The 26,561-nt window shown below is 41.1% G+C and overlaps 1 protein-coding gene across 2 annotated transcripts; it reads right to left on the bottom strand.

The window, feature by feature from the left end:
* Positions 1-1,318: 1,318 nt before the first annotated feature.
* LOC102079435 (B cell scaffold protein with ankyrin repeats 1) lies at positions 1,319-26,093 on the bottom strand. 2 transcript variants are annotated; one of them, XM_005468093.4, is made up of 17 exons: positions 26,077-26,093; positions 25,255-25,345; positions 24,567-24,962; positions 20,829-20,962; positions 20,609-20,747; positions 20,202-20,344; positions 19,091-19,205; positions 18,123-18,319; positions 11,077-11,140; positions 10,590-10,811; positions 8,844-8,903; positions 7,069-7,256; positions 3,988-4,051; positions 3,802-3,831; positions 3,478-3,557; positions 3,263-3,315; positions 1,319-3,112 (listed from the first exon to the last, which is right to left on the bottom strand). In XM_005468093.4, the coding sequence occupies exons 2-16, from the start codon at positions 25,265-25,267 to the stop codon at positions 3,283-3,285; spliced, it is 1,878 nt and encodes a 625-aa protein (XP_005468150.2). In that variant the 5' UTR covers positions 25,268-25,345; positions 26,077-26,093; the 3' UTR covers positions 1,319-3,112; positions 3,263-3,282. The 2 variants fall into 2 exon arrangements, with proteins under 2 accessions (XP_005468150.2, XP_025756605.1); XM_025900820.1 differs by lacking the exon at positions 26,077-26,093 and having other exon boundaries at positions 3,988-4,048; positions 25,255-25,438.
* Positions 26,094-26,561: the final 468 nt, after the last annotated feature.

Genomic DNA, 26,561 nt, shown 5'->3' with positions numbered 1-26,561 from the left:
TTGGTAAAGGCCAGTAAAAAGATATGTCATAATAATATTATTGATGCATTGACTGTATAATCCTGTCTCTCCACTATCTAACCAAGTCTAGTCCTGGAATAAGGATAGAGAGGAAATCTAATTAAAGTTCATGTTGCATAATAGTGAATCCATAAAACTGTATTCTGTCTACAAAGTTTCATATTAAATTAAATTCAGTTTGACTTAGCACTGAGTCACAACAACAGTCACCTCAAGACACTTTATATTGTAAGGTAAAGATCCTAAGGTAATACAGAGAAAACCCAGACAACCCCCTCTGAGCAGGCATGTGGTGACATTGGGAAAGAAAAAATTCCTTTCAACACGAAGAAACGTCCGGAAGAACCAGGTTCTACAACTTCCTGTCCATCTATTTAAGCAGACAATATGCATGGGGCATTCAAATGTCACTAAACTCTGTGGTGTTGTGCTCAGTTTACTGTTTTAGCTCTTTTGAAACAGTGCTCAGATATGCAAAAGGCCCAGCAGCAACTGGGAGGCAGACAATTAGCAACTCAGTCATGGAGCATGGAACAACTACAAAGCGGGATATTTTCCTTAGAACGAGCCAAAATGTTCCTCTCACCCATAGCCTCCTGACTTTACGGCAGTAAAGATATTCACAGGTGAAAAAATGATTTTTCATCTCCGTTTCTAATTTTCCTCTTAATGACAGCTAGGTGATTTCTTTTTTATAGTTAATAATTAAATTTAGGCTTACTGTTAGGCATTATGTAGCAAGTGGAAGCTGCTAACTGTTTGCTAATTACTCTGCTAGTTACTGAACTGGACCTCTTTACAGTTTTTGTGGTGCTGGTGCCTTCTGGACCATTTTTTAATGGAGTTAGCTAACAAATAATGTGGTTTGCCATGTGGCACAGCCCATTCAAAAAGTCCATACTCTGTTTTTGGTATTTGAAGCTCTAGTATTTTACTGAGTTACTTAGCCTTGCTAGCCAAACTTGCTAGCATTAGCGGAAAACTTTACACCATCTTTTCTAAACATGGTCACTTCTGGCAAGTTTGCCATCATGTTAAATTTGAGATTTTAAATCACACTTTACAAAGCAATGTGTGATGCCATAGTATCTTTTATTTAGCCTAGTCTATTATTCATACATAGAGTGGTTGAAAATATATGCTAAAAAAACAAAAAACAAAATAAAGTGCATTACCATTTATTACTATTTGAAATGTAATTAGTTTTCTATTGTATATTTATGGATTTTTTTTAACAATGCATTGAATTTTACAATTTATGGAAATTCCCATGTACTGGCAAAAAATTTGGAGGCGATTTTACATGTTTTGTGGATTTATTGTTTAAATGTCTATACTTTTACTAAAATTTGCACACCACAGTAGTATAGCTCTTTGGAAGTCATGTTCATACATATACATTTATGCAATTAAATGTTTTAGAGATTTCAAATGTTTATAGTAAAATACACATTTGGTAAAAAACTCCAACTCACAATTGTATGAAGTGTGACCACTTTTTGTGACCAAAAAGAAACAAAGTTACAGAATAGAGAAATACAGAAAGTGTCATTTTGGTCAGTTAAATAACATATACGATCAATGTAGGAAGTGTGTGTGTAGATTTATGTTTCAGAAACATCACAAGAATTTTTTTTTCAAAGTGGATGCAGAGTACAGGGTTTGTCAGTCTTTGATCGTGTGTTTGATGTATTGCTGCCCACATATAGAAGCATGTTTTGTGTGGGCAATGCATGCCACTGAAGTTCTCTATCTTCTTGTCTCTCTGACTAGGGCATTATTCCATGTGGTGGCGCTCAGAAATTTGCATACGCAATGATTTGAGGCCTATCTCGGTGGCCGTGCCCGATGCACGGACTGAAATAAACTCAGCAGGTGACAGGCAAACATATGCCTCGAATGCCATGGGGTCCCGAAGCCGGATCATCTCCAAAGGCTAACTGGCAGGTCTAAGTAGAGACGGCATTAATACATATTATTCACAAAGAGCATGATTGAACAGAAAAATGTGCCCGGCGTGTACCCAGCTGCTTTGTTGGCACACAGCTCAGCCTCTGCCTGGGTTTCAAGACTGAGCTTGGATTTAGCCATGCATTCACTGAATTCCCCATGCAGCTCTTATTCATTCATTCAAGCACAGGCAGGGCTATACCAACAAACTGGTGTCTGTGAGTGTGAGAAAGACTGTGCTCATATGTGCCAGTTCCTGAATGGGTGTGTAAATCACAGCAAATTTAGATTTTTGACAAGTATGTACCGTAAATATTTGCTGTTCACAAATGTGATTGACGTGATTTAAAAGCGCCGTTCTAAGAGGGTATTTATTAAATTTGTAAAGCACAGAGATGGCTGCATTGTGGCAGCTAAACAAAACGATTTTCCTGGCATCATCAAGCTTCTTTTACCCTAACATGCCTAATATTTCTGCTCTTCGCAGTAAGCCGGCTTACAGCATTCATTTTCTTTCCTTCAGATTGATATTGACATTTCTTGGCTGACGCGAAGATCGAACACATGCTTCCCGTTTGCAGCCACAGCAAGAAGTAATTAATTGATGTGCTCGTCTTCTGATTACATACATCAACATGTATGGATACATTTTTCCAAAGCTTGCCACCCAGTCAATAGGAGGTCACAGGTGCATCTGTATTTACAGATGTCTTCCAACTGTGGGTGCGATGGCTATATCTAGAGATATGACGCCCTCTAGAGGGAAACATTTGGAGGTTTTACATGCCGAGACTTGCTGGTGTGAGAGCTGCCTGTCTCTAGAGGAGAAGCTCATAAAAATGAGAAACACACAATTTCCTCACTAATTATTAAAATTGTGGTTGAGTTTAAACATTTACAATTGTGAGCGAATTGCTGCAAATTCAGTAACAGAAAACCGTTAGAAGCGGTTTAATCTACAAAATTACAGGAATACTAACATCTAAGTTTTCAAAAAGCAAAACTATATGATGCTGAAAATCTGTCACTGTATTGTATATTACATATAATTATTCAAACTAATGCACTGATACAAGTTATCCTATAACAGGAGGGATAAGCTGGATATGGACTGTGTAACATCCTTTCACTTCACATTTCTCTGAAAGAGAAAACAATAAAGGTGTTTATGTATTACAACAGATCATAGCAGGTATAATTCATAATTGAACAGAATATTAATAGTGTCATTGGAGCCAAACAATATGAAAATATAACAGAAAACATGAGTCTGACTGGATTTTATACTCACAATCGATATAGGACTTGCGTTCACCGTTTTTCGGATTTTCGAAAAAAAGCCGACTGCAAAAGAATTAGGTGAATTGCTGCATTATTACATTTGCTCACTGGGACGTCAGTGTACAGTATTTTCTTTGTTTCAAGCAGAATAATCAACAGATGCGATTAAATGATATATTAATGCAGCTGAGCCAAACTGGCCTACTGCAAGTGAGGTAAACGCACCTGCTGTCCTTTAAGCGGCTTGCTGTAAAAATCAGACTCCGCTGGTTGGTTTCCTCTTTGACTTCCATTCACCGCAACACCTGGGGGAGAAATTATCCAATATGCACTGCTGAACAGAGAATCGTTCGGTAAAAGAAAATAAAGGACTCTCATTTAGCGCTGGTGAAACTCACTAGATCAAAACACTAGGCACTGGGGATTTGATTAAATAACACTTCCCGGAGGATTAATTTCCCAGCACTGCGACTGGAGCTCAAGAAACTACAAAGGCATGCAAACACTGGTTTCCTCTGCGCGCGCTGAGATAAGTTTTTAAAGACTTACTTGCCGTGTGATGAACGATGTTGATTTTATCTGTAGGGAGAGAAGACTTTTTAAGCCATTTACAGTATACAGTTTAATACACTCATTTGTATCGGGGTTATTTAGTCCATATACTTATTATTTTAAAGAAAACCAAAAAGTCTCTGCGATGACAGCACAGTTTAGCCCACATAGGAGAATATTTACCATAGACGCTGTCATCTGCCTCTCTGTTGTTTATGATAGTGGCTCTCAGATGGCTCAGCTTCTGCTGTAGAGACAAAGATCAGTGCTTCAGTATTAGACTGACTGTACAGAAGGCATCCAGGTCTTTATACATTCTGAGATTTCCATGATGGATCCGTGTTATGTTTACACTGGCTAAGACAAAGAAAAGAGCGCGTTTCGCAGTCTCATCATAAATCTTTCGGTGCTTTCGTGGAGGTCCAGTGGAAAACATACTGCAAATATAGTCCAAGTATGCAACAACAGAGCAGAACAAAAGGGCGGAGGTAGTTTTACTGACGATATTAGTCTGCAGACCAATAAATCTGCTCTCTCTACTGCAATGCATTTCGGAGAGCAATATACTTTTTACTCTTTTTTTACATTTATATCCTGGGAGGTTAAGTTTAAAGTGAAGTTTAGAAATTTAGCCTTTCCTGCATTGTTAGAGATTAAAGCACCGCATTTCTTAGCTTGCAAAACAGGCGACATTGGAACCACCAAAATGCATGGCTCAGGGCTTAAAAATAGGACTTTAGAAACGATGTTGATGTTAAGGTGCTACCTCGATCATTTATCACAAAGTCTGTTCTAAGATGTGAAAACTAGTAGGAGTTAGATCTGAAATTCCCAGATGAAAGCTCCTCATATTCAAATTTGTGTAGCAGAACTGGTGACTCTTTAGTTGGACTTTGATACAGTGCGAATCCTGTGGCTGTACTGATTCTTCTCCTCGAGTCGTACATTTTGCAGGTATTGTGACTTGACTTCGGTGTTAGGCAGGAAACAAATTCCTTTAGCTTCTACAAAGGCATCTACCGCTGTTTTACAACCTCATAACCTGTCTGTGTAACGCACAGCAGTGCACCGTAGACCAGACCTTAGAACTTGCCTCAACAGGAAAAAGCACAGGTGTTACTAATAACATTAAAAATGTGTCTCAAAAATGAGACGGTGAGCCAACAAAAACCAGGACCCTGAAATGAAAGCAGGTACATGGAATTAGCGCATCATCTGTTTTATTATTTCCTACTCTGACGTGCCAGAAAGTATTAGGCGAAAAAGGTTTGTTAAGGCAGATGGAGCCCGAGCACTTCATTGTAAATTAACATTTATATTAACTGCAGCCTGATGAAATTTACAGTACTGTGCAAAAGTCTCAAACCACCCTTCATGTCTTTATATTTTGCAGCAATTTATTCAAAAATCTGAAAGCATAACTGGAAAGTGTATAAGGAGTTTGTGCAATTCTAACGAGCTCGAAAGTGAGTATTTGGCACGACCACCTTTATTTTCCTACACACACACAACTCTCTGAGGCAAGCTGTCTTGTCAATAATCCTTTATTTATCCAGGTAAAAATCTCATTGAGATTCAAATCTAATTTCCAAGAGAGACCTTGCATCATGGCAGCAAAAGTCAAAACACAAACACACTTGTAATTTCTTTAAGGAACATATAAGGGTTAAGTAGTTATCAGGAATATTTCTCCAGGCTTCTTGAAGGACATTCAAAGCTCCTCTTTGGATGTTTTCTGCCTTTTGTTCTGTTCTCTGTCACGATGATCCCACATTGCTTCAGTAATGTTGAGGTCAGGATTCTGGGGAGGCCAATACATGACTGATTATGTTCCATTATTTGTGTTTTCCTTTATCCAGTTATGCTTTTACTTTATTATCAGGGTGTTTGGGATCACTGTCATGCTAAAAAATGAAGCCTTTTTCAATCAGACACTTTTCAGGTTGAATTGTATGGTGGATCAAATTCTGATGGTACTTTTCTTTGTTCATAATTCCACCAATTTTTACAAGATCCCCAACACCATTGAAATGCAGACCCAAACCATGACAGAGCCTCCACCCTGTTTTACAGATGGCTGTAGACTCTCACAGTTTGGATTCATTACTCTATAAGACGTCTTGCCACTGATTTTCAGTCCAAATTGGCATACCGTCTCTTCCTGTTTCCCTTCCTTAAAGAAAACTCCTTGACAGCTACCCTTCCACTGAGACCATTTCTAAGGTATCAGTGAACAGTTGATGGATCAGTGGAAGGTCCAGATGCATCTCATGTCCTGTGTTAGGTCTTTGGTGGATTATTTTTTTCCTATTTCTTAAGGACTTGACTTTCTGTACTGCTCACTTTCTGTAGATAGTGTCACTTCTTCTTTTTTCCCCCACTTCTCCAGTTTTTTTAAGTCTTTTATGGACGGACGGCACATCAAGCCAAGGTATGCCAAGTTTACGGCTGATACCTCTTTGGGAATCACCTTGTTGGTGGAAAACTACATTACTTTCCTACCCTGGTGTCCTAGTGTTGCACAGTTACCTGATAATGAACGGATACACCTTCCCATCATTCCCCTATCTGGAACTTAACAGCAAGTAACTTGTGTTGTGCTTCAACAACAACATAAGACCCCAATGCAGGGTAGTTTGCCGAAAGCTGTAGATTTGACAGACTTATTTTTTAAGGCACAACAGCTAAAACCACCCAGTACATGTGATATGTGCCATTTGGTGTTTGAAGAATGTGTGCGTAGAGGTTCCTCGAGTTGCAGATGTAGAAAAAATAGAGTAACTACAGGAAAAAACTACAGCGAAATATTGTAAACATCATTTCTGCTACTTTTTGGTGCGTAACAATACTAGAAAACAGTACCATGTCAAAATTTACATGCTACACAAATAAGTGTACAATAAGAGTGTGATACAAGATGTGTCTGAAATGAGGAAAACTGTTAATTTGATTTAAAGTGAGCTGCTGAAAATAAGAAATCCTTCCCTTCAAATGTGAGTTTGTCATATTTTTGGCCCCTCTGGGTTCCTGTACAATTCATAACAGAAACCCTATTTTGAATCAGCGATTGTTCACTTTCTTTTTTCTTGCCTGCAGAGATCTTTAAAACCCGAGGGACTGTTTTCTTTATTGTGACACATGGTTCCCCAGATGCATACAACACTTGCCTGATTATTCAGTATTTGTATTGTGTTCAGGTTTGGACCTGCTTGCTTCTTTCAGATCCCTTCATGTGAGTTCGGTCAGAGCGTGCAGCGATCCTACCTGCTGCTTTGCATCCAAGTCTTTCTGAACATGTTGCCAGTCGCTGAAGAGCTCGAGAGCCTCGTCCACAGTAAGTGAGCCCGCCTTCACCTGCTGCTGGAACTCAATGAGCTGCTGAAGCCCGTCTATCTGGTTTGGCACAAAGGTGTCGTAGGTGGTAGAGGCGCTGCCTTCTCGCCCACGTGCTGCTGTAAACGACAAGCCCATAAAAACAATAAGCAGGAATTTTTCAACATGTTTACTCCTGTAGATTATAAAATAATCATAATGCAAGTCCTAAAATATCCATCCATAAATTAAATGGCTGATTTCTAGTTGGGAGAAGATAGAAGGAAGAAAAGCCCGAGTGTAATATCAAAGCAGCTGGTATCCATAGTCGGGTAATGTGAGTTCGCCCAGCACATCTGTGATGTCTGTGAGTCACGGAGATCGTAAGTAATTTTCGTGGTGAGTGTGATGATCTGTGGACCTGTCATTCAGTGTCACTAATGGAACAGCGAGGCAGACAAATGGCTTCATCTCTCTGTAGGTGCTCACTATTGCAGTTCATCCTTTTTTTTTTAAAACTTCTTGGCATGTGGCTGTGCTTAAATCATTTTATTGCCTTTTTTACTGCCTGTGTACCCATTACACTGCTGCTTTAATTACTGCCTTCCCCATGCTGATTACTGGAATATTAATCAGTTTAACAGAACACTACAAATTATTTCATAGCGTCTCCATTAACTTATATCATCCAGCAAGTAATTTTAATAGACAACAAAAAAATAGAGGAAAGTATTTATCCAAAAATGATTGGCACAGTCTAATTTAAAGTGACGATACCAGTCGTAGCCAAAGAGGGAAATACAAGCAACTGTTTAAAGACATCGCAAGCAGGAAAAAAGCATTCACTGCTTATTCTAGCTGCAGGGCTTGTTTGTTTCAAAGTTAATGAACCGCGACTGTCTCTGTCCCAAACAGAGCAAAGAGTAAAAAGGCAAAACATATCAAAGCTACTTGCATTAGTATGCAGGCGACTGCTTAGTCAAGCCTGAGAATAAAACCCTGATATATCTTCAGGATTATCTCGGCATGGGTCTGGAGACTGCAGATTTTGAACAGAAAGTCTGCTTTACTGAGGGCATGAAGTTTGAAAGATGCAGATGTTTGGATATCTCAGTGGTCAAAGCTTGGATTTAAAGCAGCACACAGGCAGAAATAAGGGAACGCTATCGGAAGAATGTCTTTATGCAGTAGTAGTTAATGGAGTTCTAGCTCTAGTTCAGGGGTCCGCAAGCTGGCTCGCGTGCCCTTCAGCTGTGGCTCATGTGAGCTTTGAACAAAAAATATTATAAACTATATGAATAGGAAAAAAGATTACATCTGTCATCCATCTGGCTGTCTAGCGGCTAAAGTGGCTCTTTTGATGTTGAAGGTTGCCGACCTCTGGTCCAGTTTATACACACACAGCCCCCAAGCCACTTTGTTGGTCCGCTTGTTCAACTGTTCATTAGTGCAACTAATTTAAGAGTCCAACCCAGTACCTAATAAAGTGTGTATGCATTTAAATGATACCAACTGAAGGGCAAATTGTATATGATGAAACAGGATTAGCACTGTTTTTTGTAAAGGATCACAAACGACTGGTTAGCACTGGTTCCCTAGTAATGTTACATAAGTTATAAATATTCAAGTAAAGTCCACGTACCTTAAATATTGTACTAAATGACCGTTGTACGCATTGATCACATGTTACATATTACTCTTATTACTATATATTACTCAACACCTACCTTGTTTAGAGGGAAGTGAGTAGAGATCTCCATCGCCTGGTGTTTTCTTCCTCTGGAACACTGTTGATACACAACAGTTTTATGTAACATTGTGCTAATAATGTGGTAAATATCTCTGTAATTTTCCACTAATTATCTTATTAGATAATACTACTAGAATGATGAAAACCAGATCTGAATCTAATTTCTAATTTGCGCCTGCATTTTAACTGTCCTGCCACACGATGGAGCCATGATCTAAATTTCAAAGCACCCTGCTTGTGGCTTGTTCGTAGCTTAGTTAAAAAAAAACACTCAGCACTGTTTCAGAAATGACAAATGAAATGACATCTGAATATATGTTTAAAAATCTCGAAATAAAAAATGCAGGATCTTGGCTCTTTGCAAAGAGACACAGTTGAGCTCTGAATTGAGTTAGACACTCTGAATGATGCTTTTGGTTTCCTGTCAGCGCTCTGAATGAAAGACTACACTGTTTTAGCTGTCAGAGGCGGGGGAGCTGCGGCCGTGTGACCAACGCTGGATTTCAAATGCAGCATCCACACCCTGGAAGATAATCCCAGCCTCTGACTCCGTCCTCTGTGACAGCATCTCCTCTTTTCCACTTCATGCTCAAACACGACCTCTCTTTCCTGCCTCGCTCATAATACAAGCCCGGCTTTGTGGCTTCATTCGGCCTCGGAGTGTCCATGTATGTTGCATGTGCGGAACTGCCTGCCCATGGGATTGAATTTCATTCACGTTTTCGGCCTCACTGAGCCCGAGACGTCGCAGCTAACAAAAGAAGACTCCTCAGTGTTTCCACTTGTGCCGTGTTCTCCAATAACTGGCTGGTTGCCTAATCCTCCACCGAGCCTCATCTCTGCCCTCACATCTTTGACTGCGGTGGTGGGAGTTAGGGGCAAAATGTGATCCTTGTGTGGTTTGAAGCTCCTCTGTCTCAATAGATGGAAACCTCAAAATCCCTCTCCTTTCTCTTGTGCGCTCTGGGGACAAGGACGATGGAAAACATGTGTAATGACTTATTCTGGCTGACTTGGCCTTGGTCTGGCCAAGATTGGTTGCAGATGGCAGCCCGGTAGTTCCCTCTCTATTACTGAGAGGATGGTTGGGGTGCAGAGAACTCAGTGGTGCACTCAATTCCTTGTTTTGCTTCGTAAATCCCACCGGGAACGGGGTCGGCCCAGTAGATACAAGCAAGCTCAATAAAGAAAAGAAAGGGGGGGGGGCTATTTACTGAGCCGCTCTAATTAATTTTGTGCATTTTGAATGCACGTGAATGCGAGAGGCATAATATTGTCTGCGGTAATAATTAATTGCGGCCCCGCGTGTTCATCTTTGCATTTGCGAGACGGAAAAAAGAGAAGCCACAGCTGTTTTAATGATTTATAAGCCTTAATAATACCAGTCACTTTTGGATGTTTCATCTTCATGAAATATTCACACAGCTGTAATTGAACAGTTAGGGACTGCGGGCTCTCAACGCAGGCAAATGGGTCTTTCTCCAGACTCGCTCGTGTTTGTTTTGTGACGGGGAGCGACTATGTTCTTGCGGTTTCTGAAATCAAAACAAACTGCATCACAAAGCAAGCCCTCTTTTCTCTATTCAGCGCTCTGCAGCACTCTGCTGATGGTGGCGATGCACATTCCAGGCCCTTCCTCCCCCCATCCTGCATAACTCAGAACCAGAATCATCACTATTGTATCTGTCTGAATGAGTGATGCAAGAAAAGAGTCTCAAGTTACCTTGAGTGATGTAAGGGGTTTTGCTGTCCATCAACTGGGTGCCTTCAGGCCGGGGTGTGGGTGCTGGTGGGCGGTTGGCAATGACCACCGCTTTTGCTTTAGCTGAGTTCAGGATGGTGTCGTATTCACCATTCACCCCCAGCGGTGCATAGAGATCTTCATCCTCCCCCTCTTTTTCCTCCACCTGTTGCGGTTTCTGTGTGTCTGTGATGGAAAGATTCCCTGAAACACAGAGTGTTTACTGCACTAAAGCCTCAGAATCGTAATGGATGCTGCACATGTGTTTTTTGGGGGGGGGTTTGGCCACTTGTCATTTCACAGCTGATCAGAAGCAATGCTACACGATGTCCTCATCATCGAGGGGAAACCACTCAGTGGTCGGAAATGAAAGGAAACACAGCGTAATCATATGCCGGGGGGCATAAAACAATTCCATTACTGGCTTTCCCTCTGCCCTCCCTCCACTTCCCATCAGTTGCTCACTCACCTGCATTGCACATCATTTCGTACACGCTGGCGTCGTCATTGTCCCCGCCTGAGCCGAACATATTCTGCAACAACAACAGACCACCGAGATGCATTTCATGCGCCCGTCCAGGAGGCAATTTTAAAGGATATTTGTCATGCATTGTGATACAGTGCAGCAAAATGTGAGTTTGGTAAAAAAAAAGAAAAAAGTGGATTACTCCTTGGCTCGCTCTCCCTACTTTGCCCGCCGGCTCTTTTTCTCACCTGCGTTCTTAGGCTTAGAAATTGAAAGCTCAGAGCACAGATGACTCTCCACACACCACAGGCTGATATCTCCTTCCGTGCATGATTTGATATTCAGCATTTCATGTCAGCTGTGACAAATGTCCAGATTATTAATCGAGCTTTCTCACTGCATCTGTTAGGACTTGTGGAAAAGCAATTTCGGGCGGCTATAATGTGAATTACAGAGGTGTGCTTGTTACCCCGCCTGCTGGCTAACAGAAATCCGTTTTCTCTCTGACAACAAAAGCCACAGCAGACTAGGCCTCTTCGCTAATAGCACGCTGAGGGACAGACAGGGGTATGATCAGGGTAATTATGAAATCAGACTATCTTCCCCTTTCAGTCTAAACATATCATTTAGTGAGCAATTCAAGACCCTTTTGCTCCATATCAGACCGCATCTATAATTAGGATGAGAAACAGATAATGATTTGCTGCTATATTTCAACTTCTGATAGAGATGCACATTCTGATATGACTAACAGACAAAAAAAACAGTACCACTACATTTTTAAATAAAAAAAAGCTTTTACTGTTTTGTGACTTTTGCAGCGATTTGATTATGGCAAAAAAAAGAGTGAATATGCAATAATATCTATTGATTACACCTGACCCCGCTGCCGCTTTAAGAGGATACGTTTCGAATGCAGCAATGTAAATCTGCAGAATGCATGAGATACAGCTCATTTGGATCAAAACATCCACCATATAACCCGCCCTGCTGTGTGTGCCGTTCCCAAGCAACACAGCAAATCATGACTCAATTAGAATATTGCACTGTTCCGAGTACTGCAAATTACACATTGGCTGCCATGAATGCATTACTTAACAGTAGAGGTTCATAACAAGCCCAACAGGTGGAAGGGACGGGTTAATTACCACCACTCGATCATTGAATTTTAATAGTCAGATGCTGTGCCGAAGCACAGTGTGGTATTTTCAGGGGTAATTCTGGACCGAGGAGGGGTATTTGTTTACTAACCACAAATGCTAAATCATTTTAAAGACGCTTGAAACTGCAGAAGCCCCACTCATTCCAGACAAATTCAATATCAACCTCCGCAGTGCAGACAGTATACATCTAACATGGGATAAGGGCCGTAAATCTGCCTTTAACGGCTGAAATGGCCAATTCACGAGCTTGCTCTCCGCTCGGCTCTCAGCTTTAGCGTGTTAGCTATCTTTTTGCATACTGGTGTCACGATGGGAGTGTTTGATGTGTGGCAGATTGCAAAGTGTAAAACTGAACATCACACAAGTGCTGTGCAGTTAAAAATCTGTCCAACTTGTTGTTTTTTTTGGCATAGAACAGCTAGTTGAGCTGGCGAATAAATGCTTCACACTTCTGTAAAGCTAATTTTGCTCAGGAATGTGTTACCTTCGCACTTTTCTTTTCACACAAAGCCAAACATGTATTATTGAAGGCTAACACAGCAAGCATAAATCAGTTGTGCTTACATCAATCTGCTGTCAGTGGCAACGCTAAGATGTCGGTTACATGTTTACCATAGTTGACCTATTCTTATATTAAATAACAAACAACTGGGAATAATGTTCCAGAGGGAGAAGGGGTTTTTTTTAAACCAACATTTTACTGTAAAGAAAATGCCTACTTTGATATATCAGTAATGCTAAGTGACTGCCCCAACACTAAATTAAGCTAGCACTAGCTTATGTTAACGAAAGCGTGTATCAGACAGATGCTGATAGTGACATTTTCTAATGGCTCATCGTATGTGTTACTTTGTCCTAAATGAGGCTATTAATTATTTGTTCATTGATTTCCATGGAAATCTCACACGGCATACAGTTAGCATCTCAGTGTTTACCTGAAACGCCGCTAAAAAATGTGTAAAGCTGCACGTGGGTGTTCAGATGAACTCGTTTTCTGTTAGTTAGAGGACATGTGGACTAAGGAGCAGTGAGAAGAAGAGACTATGCAAAGTAAAAGCTTGACTAGAGTTGTAATATTCACTGAAAACATTATACAACGTTAACACTTTAGAACTTTTATGTTATAAGCATTATTGTACAAAAACCCATCCATTCATCTATTTTCGTCCACTTACCCAATTCAGGGTTGTGGCGTTTCACGCTCACATTCACAGCTATGGGCAATTTAGACTCACCAGCCCAACAGGTGGAAGCCCAGTTAACCTAACCCCACTAACTTCATGTTTTTGGACTGCGGGAGGAAGCCAGAGTACCCAGAGAGAACCCACACAGACACACGGAGAACGTGCAAACTCCACACAGAAGGACCTGAGCCACATGGTGGATTCAAACTCAGGAAGTTCTTGCTGTGAGGCAACAGTGCTAACCACCAAACCACATTAATAACCCCATATCATAAATACAGTTTGAGTAAGTTTGAATTTAGTTGTGATTTCACTGTGTAGAGATCTGTGTTTCCACAGACGTGCATTCGAAATCCCAGCTCCACCTGAGGAGTGTAGAGGTGCTTCAGTGGATAGCCACTGCCACATCTACGTGTATATGTCTCTATTAATATTTATCATACTATGCTGAATAACATCGTCATGCTAACATTTGCTAATTAGAAACAAAGTTGAGAGATTCATCATGTAGGACTGTGAGTTAAAACAACAACAACCTAATCTGTTTCACTAGAAACTTTGTCCAGGTGATTGAACGATGTACAAATTCAGGGTATTGCTAAATTCAGGCTTCAGCTTCTTCAACCTGTTAATATCTGCAAAAGCTTTTGATGGAGCTCCATCCAGTAACTGAGATATTTCAAGCATTTCTAAACCAGCTCTGCTAGTCTGGATGAATAAGGGCTAAAAGTGCTTGGTGCAATGCAATGGACATGCAACATATAGTCTGGTAATGGGTGCTAAAACAGCATTTTACTTGAGGAATATACAAATGTTACGCAAATCTCTGGAGCTGACGCATATTACTGTGCAGTTACTAATAAACCGAACACCTTATGCAAAATATGGTCAGTTGATATAACAAATCTCACGACCAGAGTCTAGGACGTAACCTAATTTGGATTTTGTGAATTTGAATGGGTGGATACACGAACAACACATAAAAAGTTCTTTGTAGCCTTCGGGTGGTGCAGTGGCTAGCTGATTTGTATTTATCGAGTTGTGCTCTGCACTCAGAGCGCACACAGTGAAATCTTGTAGTATGAGCACAGAGTCCATTGAAATGCCAAGTGACACTCAGCCAGATTTGTGACCCAGTTCTGAAATATTAAATAAGGAATATGCTGGCTTGTGTTAGTAATTGAGTGAGCACATTGCAGTCTGAGGACATAAACATTGTTGATACCAGCGGAGCATTTTCTATATTTGTATTCTAGTTATGCTCTCCCTGAATAATTCAGCTTTCCCCTCTGGAGCAGTTCGCAGCTAATTAACAAAGAAGTGTGGTGCCGGGGCAGACTAGTGGATCTGACGCAGGCGCTGTGAGTGATTCGGCCCGTCTATGAAGCAGGGGGCCAATCCATCTAGGATTTATTGACAGAGTGCTGCTACGCTGACGCCCAAATCACTGATGCATCATGGGTTGATTAATTGGAGGTGGTGGGGGGAAACGCTGCAGATGATTTAATGAACCGAGGACAAAAAAAAAAAGGAACAAAACCCACAACACAATCATGGCTCTCATAATTTCTCCTCCAGGCCACATGCAAGCACAGTATGTGTTGTTTTTAGCTGTCAAGATGAATACCCTCCAATAAAAACTGCCAAGAAATAACAGTTTCGTCTGTGTGCTGTATCTGATGTCTGTTAGGTTGTAGCTGTAGACTCCTTTTTGATAGACCTCCGTATGACTCGACCGCTCCCCTGTCAGTTCCGCTCCAACGACTTATTGTACGCTCACAGCGAGCACTCGCTAGACCACTCTGATCGAACCTCGCTCACTCTGCAGTCACTCTCAATTAGCAGCGTTGCTAGGGGGATAAATACATTTGCAACAGCTGTTGGAGTGCCAGGGTTTTCTATAGGTTAGCCCGAGGCATTAATAAAGCAAAAATGTGTTTGGCATCATAGGGAAAGATGAGGGGAAATTGACATTTTCTGATTGAGCATTAAGTCACAGTATGTCTGAAACAACCTGATTGTAATTTGTCTGATTGGCTGCTGTAGCTTTTATTTTTTCCTCTGTTTCTTTTGTTCTTTGTCTTCTGTGCCTCTCTGTCTGTGTCTCTTACCTCCTCTTTTATTTTGAAGCATATTTTCCATGTTTCTCATTCCTGTCGTTGTTCTTTTGTTTGGTATATCTGTGCTTCATTCCTCTTCCCCACAGAGTCTATTTAGTTTGTGCTGGCACATGAAGCTGGTTATCTGCTTGATAAGTTACCCCAGAATTTATCAATCTAGCTATGAGTGTGTTCACATAAAAAGGGGTGACATCTGACCACTCACAAACGGATAAGTCTACTGGCAGCATAACTGTTTTTCCATCAAAGTAATATTTGCAGACTCTCCTACTATCGACACATGTAAGTCTTTCAGCCACGCCGAGCCTATTTTCCAGAGAACTGCCTGGTCAGTAGGCGGTGGTTTTGTGTCTGTTGATCTCTGGAACATAACCTGTTTTGGAGCAGGTGATGTCTGCAATCTCTTAAGAGGTTAACAATACTGAAAATACACGGTTAACCCTGAAGTTACCTGAATAAGTCCAAATCCTGCTTCGCAACCGAAGCCTCTGTTCATCATCTTCTCTTAAGCTGATTTTTTTTTTATTCCTTTTGTGGGGATTTTTGTGTTTTTCATTTCAATTTTATTTATACAGCGCCAAATCACAACAACAGTTGCCTCAAGGTGCTTTATATTGTAAGGTAGACCTATATATAATAATACATACGGAGAAAAAAACAATAATCATATGACCCCCATGAGCAAGCACTTTGGCGACAGTGGGAAGGAAAAACTCCCTTTTAACAGGAAGAGACCTCCGGCAGAACCACACTCAGGGAGGGGAGGGGCCATCTGCTGTGACCGCTTGGGATGAGAGAGGGAAGACAGGATAAAATACATGCTGTCGAACGTCCTGTCTCCTTCCCCTCACCCGCAGTGCCGCCCTTAACTAATCCTGGTTCTGTTCAACTTGTCTTCCTGTTAAAATTGAGTTTTTCCTTTCCACTGTTGCCAAGTGCTTGCTCAAAGGTTTTTATTTTTGATTGTTGGGATTTTCTCTGTATTATTGTGGGGTCTTTACCTTTACTATACAAAGGGCTTGGTGTGATTTGACGCTATATATCCATAAATGTTGATGTTTCTATTCAGGTTTTGAGGTGTCTCTCTCTGAAACACTATTTGTTTTCATAAGAATGAGTGTACATCTGTGGACATGTGTGGAAAACATACTTATCCTTACTGATACAAAATAACACTTTTATGTATAATAACTTTTGTTTGCATTGTAGCAAAACCTTTTATTGTGATTATTTGCTTCTCTTCAGTGAGGTTAACAGCTAGCTAGAGTGAACATGTGCGGGTTTTTCATTTCATATTTTGTGGGGGAAAAAAAGATGGAAAAAAGCCAAATGTTAATCTTTCAGCTTTAGAGCTGCAGGGAGGAAGATTTGGTAACCTCACTTAAGAAGCTCATGAGCAATTAAACCTTGCTCACTACCTCACAACAGTGTACCAAAGATGTACCGCTCCTGCTAAAATGAATACACTGAAATGCTTTTGAGGTGTACTGACAGCAGATGTGCAATGTTGTGTAATATTTGTATCAGCATTTGCATTACACACTGAAAAAAAGGACCTGCTGACCTGGCTGTAACACTGGGTGCGTGTTTTGGTTTTTTTGTCTTGTTTTGTTTTTAAATATATATATAAATAATGTCCTCACGGCCTAATGAAATTAGTATCGGAAAGAACATTATGATCCTACAGGTTTATCAAATAAAGTGAGGTACGCGCACGCAAGGAATCTATTAAATCTGGATTACCTCTAATTAGCGCGTGAGAGGCTAACCTGCGGCTCAGGCGCGAGTGCGTCTGCACAGCGAAGTGGAAGGTTGAGCAGGAAGATGATCCCCGCATTAACATGGCAAAATGGCAGCTGTTACGCAAGGAAATTTTTAACATCAGCGGCCGCATTAATTGTCTGAATGTATGCAGACGACCTGAGCTGGGAGCCATTGTGCACGCGTGAACAAACACCGTCTTTCTAATCTCTGTGGGGGTGTTCCATTAGGAACCTCACAGGCCAGATATATTGAAGATGGGAGGAGGGAGCCCACCATCCATCTGCTAACTGAGTCATGATCTGGATATAAAGACACAAGTTAGGAGGGAGTGTGTTCGCCCCTCCTCGCTTTCAATCCTTCCTATTCTCTCCATTCCTTTCATTATTGATAAGGGACCAGTCACTTATTGTCCTGCTGCCGTACTCATTTCAGTAAGAGCATTCCTAAGTGCTGCGCTGCTTGCCCCGGCTGTTAGATCTCAAGAACAAACGTGCATCTTGCTATTTTCCTCAACTGTCAGCAAGTAACTGCAATTCAGCTTACCTAAAATGACATCCAAGCAGCTCTGTAACAATGATTAATGGATTGACAGCTTTTTATTAAACTTAGAAATCACTGAGCCTGAAAGCTACAATCAGATATTGTGATTTTTCTAATAATGTCTTATGAATGTCTTGCATCTATGGAGGGTTAATAAGCCAGAAACATGATCTAACTTGTTGCAAGGATCAATTCCACATGGAGTAAGTGTCAATATGAGCTCAGAAGATGAAACACACACAGCGAGAGTGAAAGAACGTTTATAAGGACGTAGTTACCAGCATCTCTTTCAGTATGACGTGAACCTCTGTGTGGCCGTGACTCTTGGCAATCTGAACGGGAGTCTGTCCGTGACGATTGGCCGTGCGGAGTGTTCTTACAGCACCTGGACACTGCAGGAGCAGGCTGGAGACATTTCTGAAGCCGTACCGAGCGGCAAAGTGGAGGAGCGAGGGCACCTCTGCACGGTGGAGCTCTGCGGGGGATGTTTGAGAGTTTAGGTCTTGGAAAGGAATTTCCATCCATTACATTAAGGCTGAAATTGAAAATGAGCTGCTGTATCACGTAATAGCAGCCGATACCTCTGCCTTGTGATAACTTGACGGCGATCTAGTGCAATGTGGGTAATCTAACACATCCAGGAGCGTCAAAGAAAGACAGCTTGGAGGTACTTATTGACCTGTTTGTCATGGCAACATTTCCCTGTGCCCTTTTCAACAGAGTTAAGAATCAATCTCAGTGGCTGATGAAGCCATCAATCTGCCACATAATGAGCCAAGTAATAATGGAAGGCTTTTTTTCCCCCTTTCAAAGTGGATACTGCGCTTGATGCAAGTGGGACCTATTTCAGCTGTGTGCATTATGTTGAATTCACGTCATTGCTTCAAGACATGGTCAGGAAAGAGAGAATTAAGTAGGCGTTCTACTGCAGCAAGGCGTTAGCAATGCAGCAGCTAATATAAATGGCATGATCTGACACTTTCTGTTGTCATAACCTGCCGCAGCTTGTATCAGTTACACGTTAGACGTGTTGATTTGCAGCTTCTGTCTGAAGGGAAAATGTTTTCCACACAATTAGGGATCGTGTAACTACTGTGGTTTGGACTGTGGATCTTCTGACAATCAAACAAGAGTTTTGTTTTATATATTTTATATACCAGGTTGGGTTTTTCTCTCATTGTGATTACTCAGCACATGCTTTTTAATGTAAAGTTCAGAGTAAGCAATCCGCCATGGAGAGCTGTACCTCTTTCAGGTGCGTTTTCACACTGCAGTCCTTGAAAGCCTCCCGTGGGCATGTTCTCCAACAGCATGGAGGCCAGTTTCTGATCCAGTGTGTCCACAGAGGACACCCGAAAAGCCTGAAATGCAAACACAGTCTAGTGAGTAATGGCTATAAAGAAAAGCTTGCAGCCTTTTCTCTTAATGACCAGGCTGGAGGCCTTTTTTATTTTTATTTGATGAACAAATTAAACATATAGATTAAAAAAAAGTACAATGGAACTGTTGTTGATGTTATACTGAATTTACAGTAGAGAGACCATAAAAATGCCAGGTTGAATTTTAACCACACACACATCAGAGGCGTGTCCGGGCCTTTAGTTTGAGATTGTCTTGGCAAATTCTTCTGCTGGCATGCCTCGAGTGTGCCTCTTCAGCAAAAGGGATCTAATCAAATCAAGTGTTCATGGCTCCAAGACAGCTGAAACCTGCTGTCCTTTAATTTCAGAAAGGAGATGGTGAATGGTTGTTCATAAAACACCAGAAGAAATATGCTGATTCAATCTAATGGATGTTTTCCCACATCTTTGTGCTTTTAGGCCGTGTTCTGAGGTAGTGATTGACTAATTTCGATGAGTGAGTTGCATAATCGTGAGTCACTAAGTAGCATTGCGCAGTACCTCAGAAGAGTTACTTCTATTGTTAAGGGGGAGTCTGGAACAGCAGTTAAAAGTGCTCTAAACATGAGTAACTTAATGATTGACTGCAGGTATTTAAATATATTTGCAAGTGTTATATATTTGGAGACCCACTGCTGTTTCTGTGCAAACATATACTGTGAGGTATGAGGCAGTCTTTAGTACAATTATTTAATACAAAAAACAAAAAACAAATGTTTTCTTGTTATAATGGCTCCTCAATTTAATTGTCCACCTCTATAAAAATAGTTGGAAAACAGACTCTAAAGAAAGGATGCAGAAATAGAAAGGGCAGAGATCATTGATGTATGTATAATGAGGAAAAATTCCCAGTTCAGCACTGATCCTTTCTGGCGGAAGTAGTGGAATTTCCCATTGTAAAACTTAGATAAGGCATTTATTCTTTATTCTTTACCCAAATATCATTTATGGCTTTACCTGACACATGAAATCTACAGGGTCTGTTACCCTCGACAGCAGACAGGCGATTTCCTCGATGTTGTTGTAGTACTGCAGCTGTGCATCATTCAGCGGCACTCCACCGCTGTAGACAGTCACTCCTACATTTCCTGCTGGAAAATCTTCAGTAAAAACACACAGATAACACACAGGCATGGTCAGAGAAGACACTAAGATTTTTGTGTGTGACGAAGTTGTTATCGCGTGCCAAGAAGTTACTTTAGCAAACAGCCTATTATCTTGGTTCAACTATTTAGTCCTTTGTATGCAAAGATAAATGACTCATTCAAAGAAGATCACTTCATAGGACTTTAGAGGCTTCACACAAGACAGAATAAAGCTTCATTAATCATACATTCATCACAGTATTTTATCGTTTTGTTTACCTGGGGCGCTGACACATAGGATCCGTTCATTCCAGCGGAGAGGCTTCACTCTTAGCGTCCGACTCTTACCCGTAAACTCAACTTCAGTGTCAGAGCCAGCCACCTCATTTTTCAGGAGAATGAACACTTCCATAGAACTCTACCAAACAGACAGTACACATGTTACATGTGCTTTGTGAGAAAAAAAAGAGACTTACTAATGACTAGATGAGTTTCTCACCCCACAGGGAACTCTGGAAGGAACGACCATAATGCTGGATCTGGCGCTGTCAGCTCCAGACAACTGCATCTGCACCCCCTTCAGCTCTGATGCTGATGGTTTGTGTGTCATGGGGTTCATATTTGCTGCTGAGGCTGAAAAAGATAGACACTCAATAACATGCTGAACTATGCACTGAGAATTTCTACAAAACACATTTTTCAAATAGCAGTAGCTATCTGAAACGTGTTTTAGTTACTGGAAGATCCCAGATGGTTGTTCTGCCACTTTGGCACAAGCTATAATATCTTGCCGACAGTCAAAGGCATTGTCAAGGTTTTCGACAGCGTTATGCAGCCACTGGTGGTCACCAGAGAATTAGTTCCTGTAGCATCAGAATAAGATTCTCGCAGTCGATTTTGTGGAAATGTCTAAGCACGTACCTATACTGACTCTGTACAGCACCACAGTGGATCTCTCAATATGCGAACTCTCAATATGAGGTCTGCTGGTCATACTGTTTTTCTTTGTTTCTTCAACCATCGTTCCTACATCTGCTTCACATTTGATAATCAGGTGCTGGAGATAGCAAGGCAGAAGGTTGCAGCAGTTCACATTGTCACCATCATGCGCCCGACTCTTAAAAACCTTGCCACCTTGGAAACACTCATCTGCTGCCTTTAGAAACCTCCTGCCAAGCTTGCCTACTCATCGGTTCTCACTAACCCACTAACTAACCTGCTCACCAGCCAAACCACAATCTGCCTACTGGTCTCGCTAACACTGGGTTTGCCACCAGCTGCCCACAGACCCTCCTCTCTGGCGGAGCCCCCAATGTGTGACACTGTTGTGCAGCAGAACCTCCCCATGTCCAACCCAGTAATTTTTCACAATTCATTCCTTGTCAGTAAACATCTTAGGCAGTTTCTAGTCTTCCTAGAAGACTAGTGGACATCGCAGCAAATTGCTGAGAATGCTGAAAGAAACTGTAAATAAACCCAAGAGCTATATTTCAGATTCTATGTGCCTCAGTTAGCATGCTAAATGTTAAAGGTCATGACGGTCCAATTACAAAAAAACTGAACAAGTGTGATTTGTTTGGAGGGGTGGTTTGGAGAAAGGCTCTTGTCTCTAAAGGAACATGACAGCAACGCTTATGTTTACAAAGTTGCATCTGAAAAAAACAAAAGATTTCTGGAATAAGGTCCTTTGAACAAATGAGACCGACGTGGAGATGTTTGATCATAATGTGCAACGTCATGTTTGGAGAAAACCAAGTGTATCAACACCTCATGCTAACTGTCAAGCACATTAGTGGAGGGGTAATGGTTTGGGCTTATTTTGCAGCCATGGGATCTGGGCAACATGAACTCATTGAGTTGACCGTGAACTTCTCTGTATACCAAAATATTACTTAAATATGAGGCCATCTGTCATGCAGCTAAACTGTCTGAACCTGAGCTATACAACAGGATAATGATCCCCAGCAGAGCAACAGAATAGTTGATAAAGAAAAGGATCTAGCTGCTGGGCCAAGTCACACTCCAGACTTCAACCTGATTGAAATGCTGAGTCCTTAAGAGAGCTGTGCGTAAACAAATGCCCACAAACCACAATGAATTGACGCAACGTTATAAAGAAGAGGGTGCCAAAATTCCTCTGTGATAATGTGAGAGACTGAAAAATACATACAGCAAACAGTTAATACTGCTGCTAAAGTGGTAGTGCTAAAAGCTGTTGAATCGTCGGGTGTAATTTTAAGACCTGGTGAGAACTTAATGTTGATTTGCTGTCATGTCCTAACATGTAAAACCTGGAAAAACTGGCAGAGGCTGTACATTGGCTGTATGGCTGCCAGGGGAATGAAGGCAATAGTGATTACTGATGATGTGACTGCTGACAAAAGTAGCAGGATTTGTTAAGTGTACAGGGTTATGCTCTCTGCTCAGATTCAGCCGGATGGCTTATGACCTAAAGCATACTGCAAAGGTTTTCTCATGGCAAAGAAATTGACTGTTCTTCAATTATCAGGTCAGTTGCCTGATCTCAGCCCAATACAGCATGCTTTCCAGTTACTGAAGACAACACTAAAGGTAGAGGCCCAACAACAAGCAGCAGCAGAAGGTGGCCGCAGTAAAAATCTCAAGGGCAGAAACTCATATTTGGTCAGATCTATGGGTTACAATCATCAGGTATTCATTGACTGCAAAAGATTTTAATTGAAGTATTAAAAACAGTTCTTACATTTAAAATGACATTAGTCTGTCCAACTAAAAATTGGACGCTGTATATAAAATGGCTGTAATTCCTAAACAATCAGCTTATGTTAAACTCCTTGATTTCAAGCTGAACGTCCGCACTGTGGTGGTGTAACGAGGTAAAATTACAAAAATTGTGTCATTCTCCAAAAATCTCATTAACCTAACTGCATGTATGTTTGTCAGGTATAATACTGGGATAAAAATACTGTATGAGCATGTTAGCATGCTAATGCTAGCCTTTTGCTCAAAACATCGGTGTGGTCAGAAGAAACCGATGGACCTGCTGCCATGGTTACATGATGTTCTCTTGTCATTTACTTACCTAACCTAACGTGGTAAATAGAGTTTTTAATTTGATGATTTCTCGTGTGTTTCAAATAAAAAATCTAAGCTCTCCTTTTTATTGGAAACAGCCTGACGCTGATGCGTGTAGGTACAGAAACCAGTAAAGAAGTGCACTTACTTTACGTGGGCTACGCACTCAAACTCATCAAACACCCACATGTCTGTTGCATGTGTCAACAAACAAACAGCTTCATCCTGCATTAATAGTGAAGGTGCTTCTGGGTTAAAGTGTAACTGTTTATAGGCTCCCGCTCTGAACCACTTCTCTGTACCGCTGCAATGAAGCAATGCTGTAAGTGCTATTGAATTTGCATGGCTCACAATGAGTAATCAGTGGTGTCTGAATTTGCATCAAATGTTCCTCCTGCTCCCACACCTGTTTAAATAGAAGCCCACTCCTCCGCTTTATGGTTTTATACAAATAGTGTAATTAGGAAAAAAACGGGAAAGGAGGCAGAGGATAATTGGCGGGGCAAATGAGGACATGGTAGTGATACACACAGTTTCACCAAAGATGTCTCTGCAGCTGCTCCTAACAAATATTGGATCTTCAAAATGCACAATTCTCATGAAAAAAAACTGAGTAAACAGGTTTCCAAGCTGCTGCTCCGGCATTCTAGCAAATAACGAGCGCTCCTCTCTCCTCGCATTTATTACAAGGGAACAGCAAGGACATTTGTCCTAAAGGAAGGGCAGGTTGAAAAAGCTGTTCCGGGTTTTCAAGGCTGAGATCAGCACTGTGCCAAAAAACATGTTTTTAACTGTCTGTTTTTAACCGTCATGCATTGAGATGTTTTGTGTTAGGAGTGTTTGGATTGGAATAACAGTTGGAATGATGTTGAGGTCAATCACAAAATATGAGATGTTACAGAGTTGTGGGGAAACTCAGGTAGTATTCACACCTGACTGGTTCATGAAATAAGATCAGAGACCTCATGGGGTGGGGGGGGGGGCAATGATAAAAGATACCAATAGTTCAGTTTTACTCATTATCCACTCTGCAGGAAGTGGTTGATTTATTTTTACCCATTCTTTTGCACTTTAGCCAATATTAGCATCCCTAAAGTCCTATAATCTTCTACCAGGCTAAAGACAATGGTACTAACACAATATATGGTCAGTGATTTTAAAAAGAAATAAGCCGCTTCCATACCTTTTCTCACAGTGTCCATCACAGTGGACAGGTACTCAGAGGCGTCTTGTTCACTAGAGATCTGCGTGCACTCATCACCGTTCAGAGGCACCAGCTCTAGCAGGGGGTTCAGGCTCTCCACCCCACAAAGCAGAACCACCACATGAGCCGCAGGACTCAACACGCGTCCCAGGAAGAAGCGTTTCGTCGGGCAAAGACCCTCCAGCAAGCCCTTGGAAAGGATTAGGAGCTTGCAGGTATACTGGACGAGCCTCAGGAAATCACCCTTCGGGCTGGTTGCTGCAGCAATGTCATAGCAGCAGATCCCGGCCTCTGAGATGGGACCAGTGAAAACTGACTGTAGGTAGGTAGCCCATTGCTTTGCCTCAGTGTCGTAGACGATCAGCAGATCCCCAGCTATATGAAGAAGAAACTTTATGGTTTCAGTATTTTATGAAACAACATAGCAAAATTATCTAGACTTTTCTGGAGCTGAGCCACATAGAGGTGAACTGCCAAAGTAATCCCTGTTTATCTAAATACATAAAAACAAATGAAATACAGAAATTATTGATCTGGTGATGACAACAAAATCAATCAAAAAGCATTAACTACAAAAATCACATACTACACAATCATTTTTCACTATCCAAGATAAAATAGACGTAATAATGGGCTAATTAATAAATAATATGAAAAAGTAGCCTACCTGTGTGGCTCATGTCTGTGGTGCTGCTTGTGTGCAAGGCTGACTTCACAGTAACTGGATGGCTATTGTCAGGAGGCGTGCAGATAAGAGGCTGTTTCCGTGCCAAAGCAGACAAAGACTCCGCTATGATGACCAGGAAAAAGTTAGGCTTTGATGTTTTGCTTAAAATATACATAAATAAATAGCTTGATATACGCTATGAAGTTAGTGTAATTGAAAAGTTACACAACTTTTTACTTTTTGTCCTTTAACGTGATTGGAAATTCCCCAACAGACCATAAGGGATAAGGACATCAGAGGTTTAGTTTTGCTCTTAAAATGATGCTGACACCATAAAAGCTGGCGTGTTGTGCGTAAAAGGGAGTTATAAATTTATAGTCATAAAATACGATGCTGTGATAAGGCAACGTTGAGGTAATGGAGTAAACATTAGCTAAAGAGAGCGGCACATTAAGATGAAGAAGGTTATTGTCAGTGTTTGATTACATTACATGTGTGGAGCGTTTTTGAGTGTCACCTTATCACGTTATATCGTAGAGATGCCAAATACGCCAAAATAATGAAAAAAATCACATATAGCCAGCTTAGTTTTTATGGTATCCCTTATAAAGACAAAGTAGGCATTCAGGTAAGCGAAAGAGAAAAACAGAAACCAACAAAAGGTCATCGTTAAGCAGAGCTTGAGTCACAGACTTGACCGGAGTTTAATTAAGCCGGGGCACAAAACAAAGTGTTAGAACCCGAGGCGTGTTAAAATTAATGATCTGATGTGAATGCCTCCCGTACAGCCAGAACTTAAAAAAAAAGGATTGTCTGACCTACCAGGCACAAAGCTTCTCATTGAGAGAAATGTAAAAGTTAGGGCTTCATTAACTGCCTCCACCTGCCAAACAACTGACTCATACCACACAGGTGTCTCATTAATAGCAGTTTGCAGCCGTTTATGTCCTTTGAGTGTTAGAGGGGCGACTGAAATGTACAAGTCGAGAAAATGAGCAGGTGAAAGTTGAGGTCTCCTTTATGCAAATCACTGGAGCCGTCTATCTGGTGACTCACCGGCCACAGATCTTCCTGTTCCTGTACACGCAGATCCAGACTGGTTCACTCAGATTTATTCATTTGTTTTTATTATCATTATTTTTTGTTGCCAAACTACGCTGATGAAACCACTAAAACAGAAAACTATTGTATTCTGTATGAACTATTCTGCATTTGGAGGAAGCCCAGCTGAACATAGTAGACAATGAAGCGACAAGTACCTAAAAACATGTAGTCAAATAAAATGGCCTTAAACTTGACCTCAAATC

The sequence above is a fragment of the Oreochromis niloticus genome, linkage group LG3 (genome assembly GCF_001858045.2).
Source record: "Oreochromis niloticus isolate F11D_XX linkage group LG3, O_niloticus_UMD_NMBU, whole genome shotgun sequence".
In the NCBI taxonomy this organism is placed as follows: domain Eukaryota; kingdom Metazoa; phylum Chordata; class Actinopteri; order Cichliformes; family Cichlidae; genus Oreochromis; species Oreochromis niloticus.
This window is presented reverse-complemented; position numbering and strand designations above follow the sequence as displayed.

What these genes read in the sequence shown, in the direction of transcription:
- LOC102079435 (XM_025900820.1), bottom strand. Translation starts at nt 25,429, where the DNA reads ATGTATATTTTAAGCAAAACATCAAAGCCTAACTTTTTCCTGGTCATC. An exon ending in GATGGACACTGTGAGAAAAG is followed by an intron (nt 20,963 to 24,566) that starts GTATGGAAGCGG and finishes TATCTTTTTCAG; the next exon opens with CCTCAGCAGCAAATATGAAC. An exon ending in AGCCGCTTAAAGGACAGCAG is followed by an intron (nt 3,316 to 3,477) that starts GTGCGTTTACCT and finishes ATTCTTTTGCAG; the next exon opens with TCGGCTTTTTTTCGAAAATC.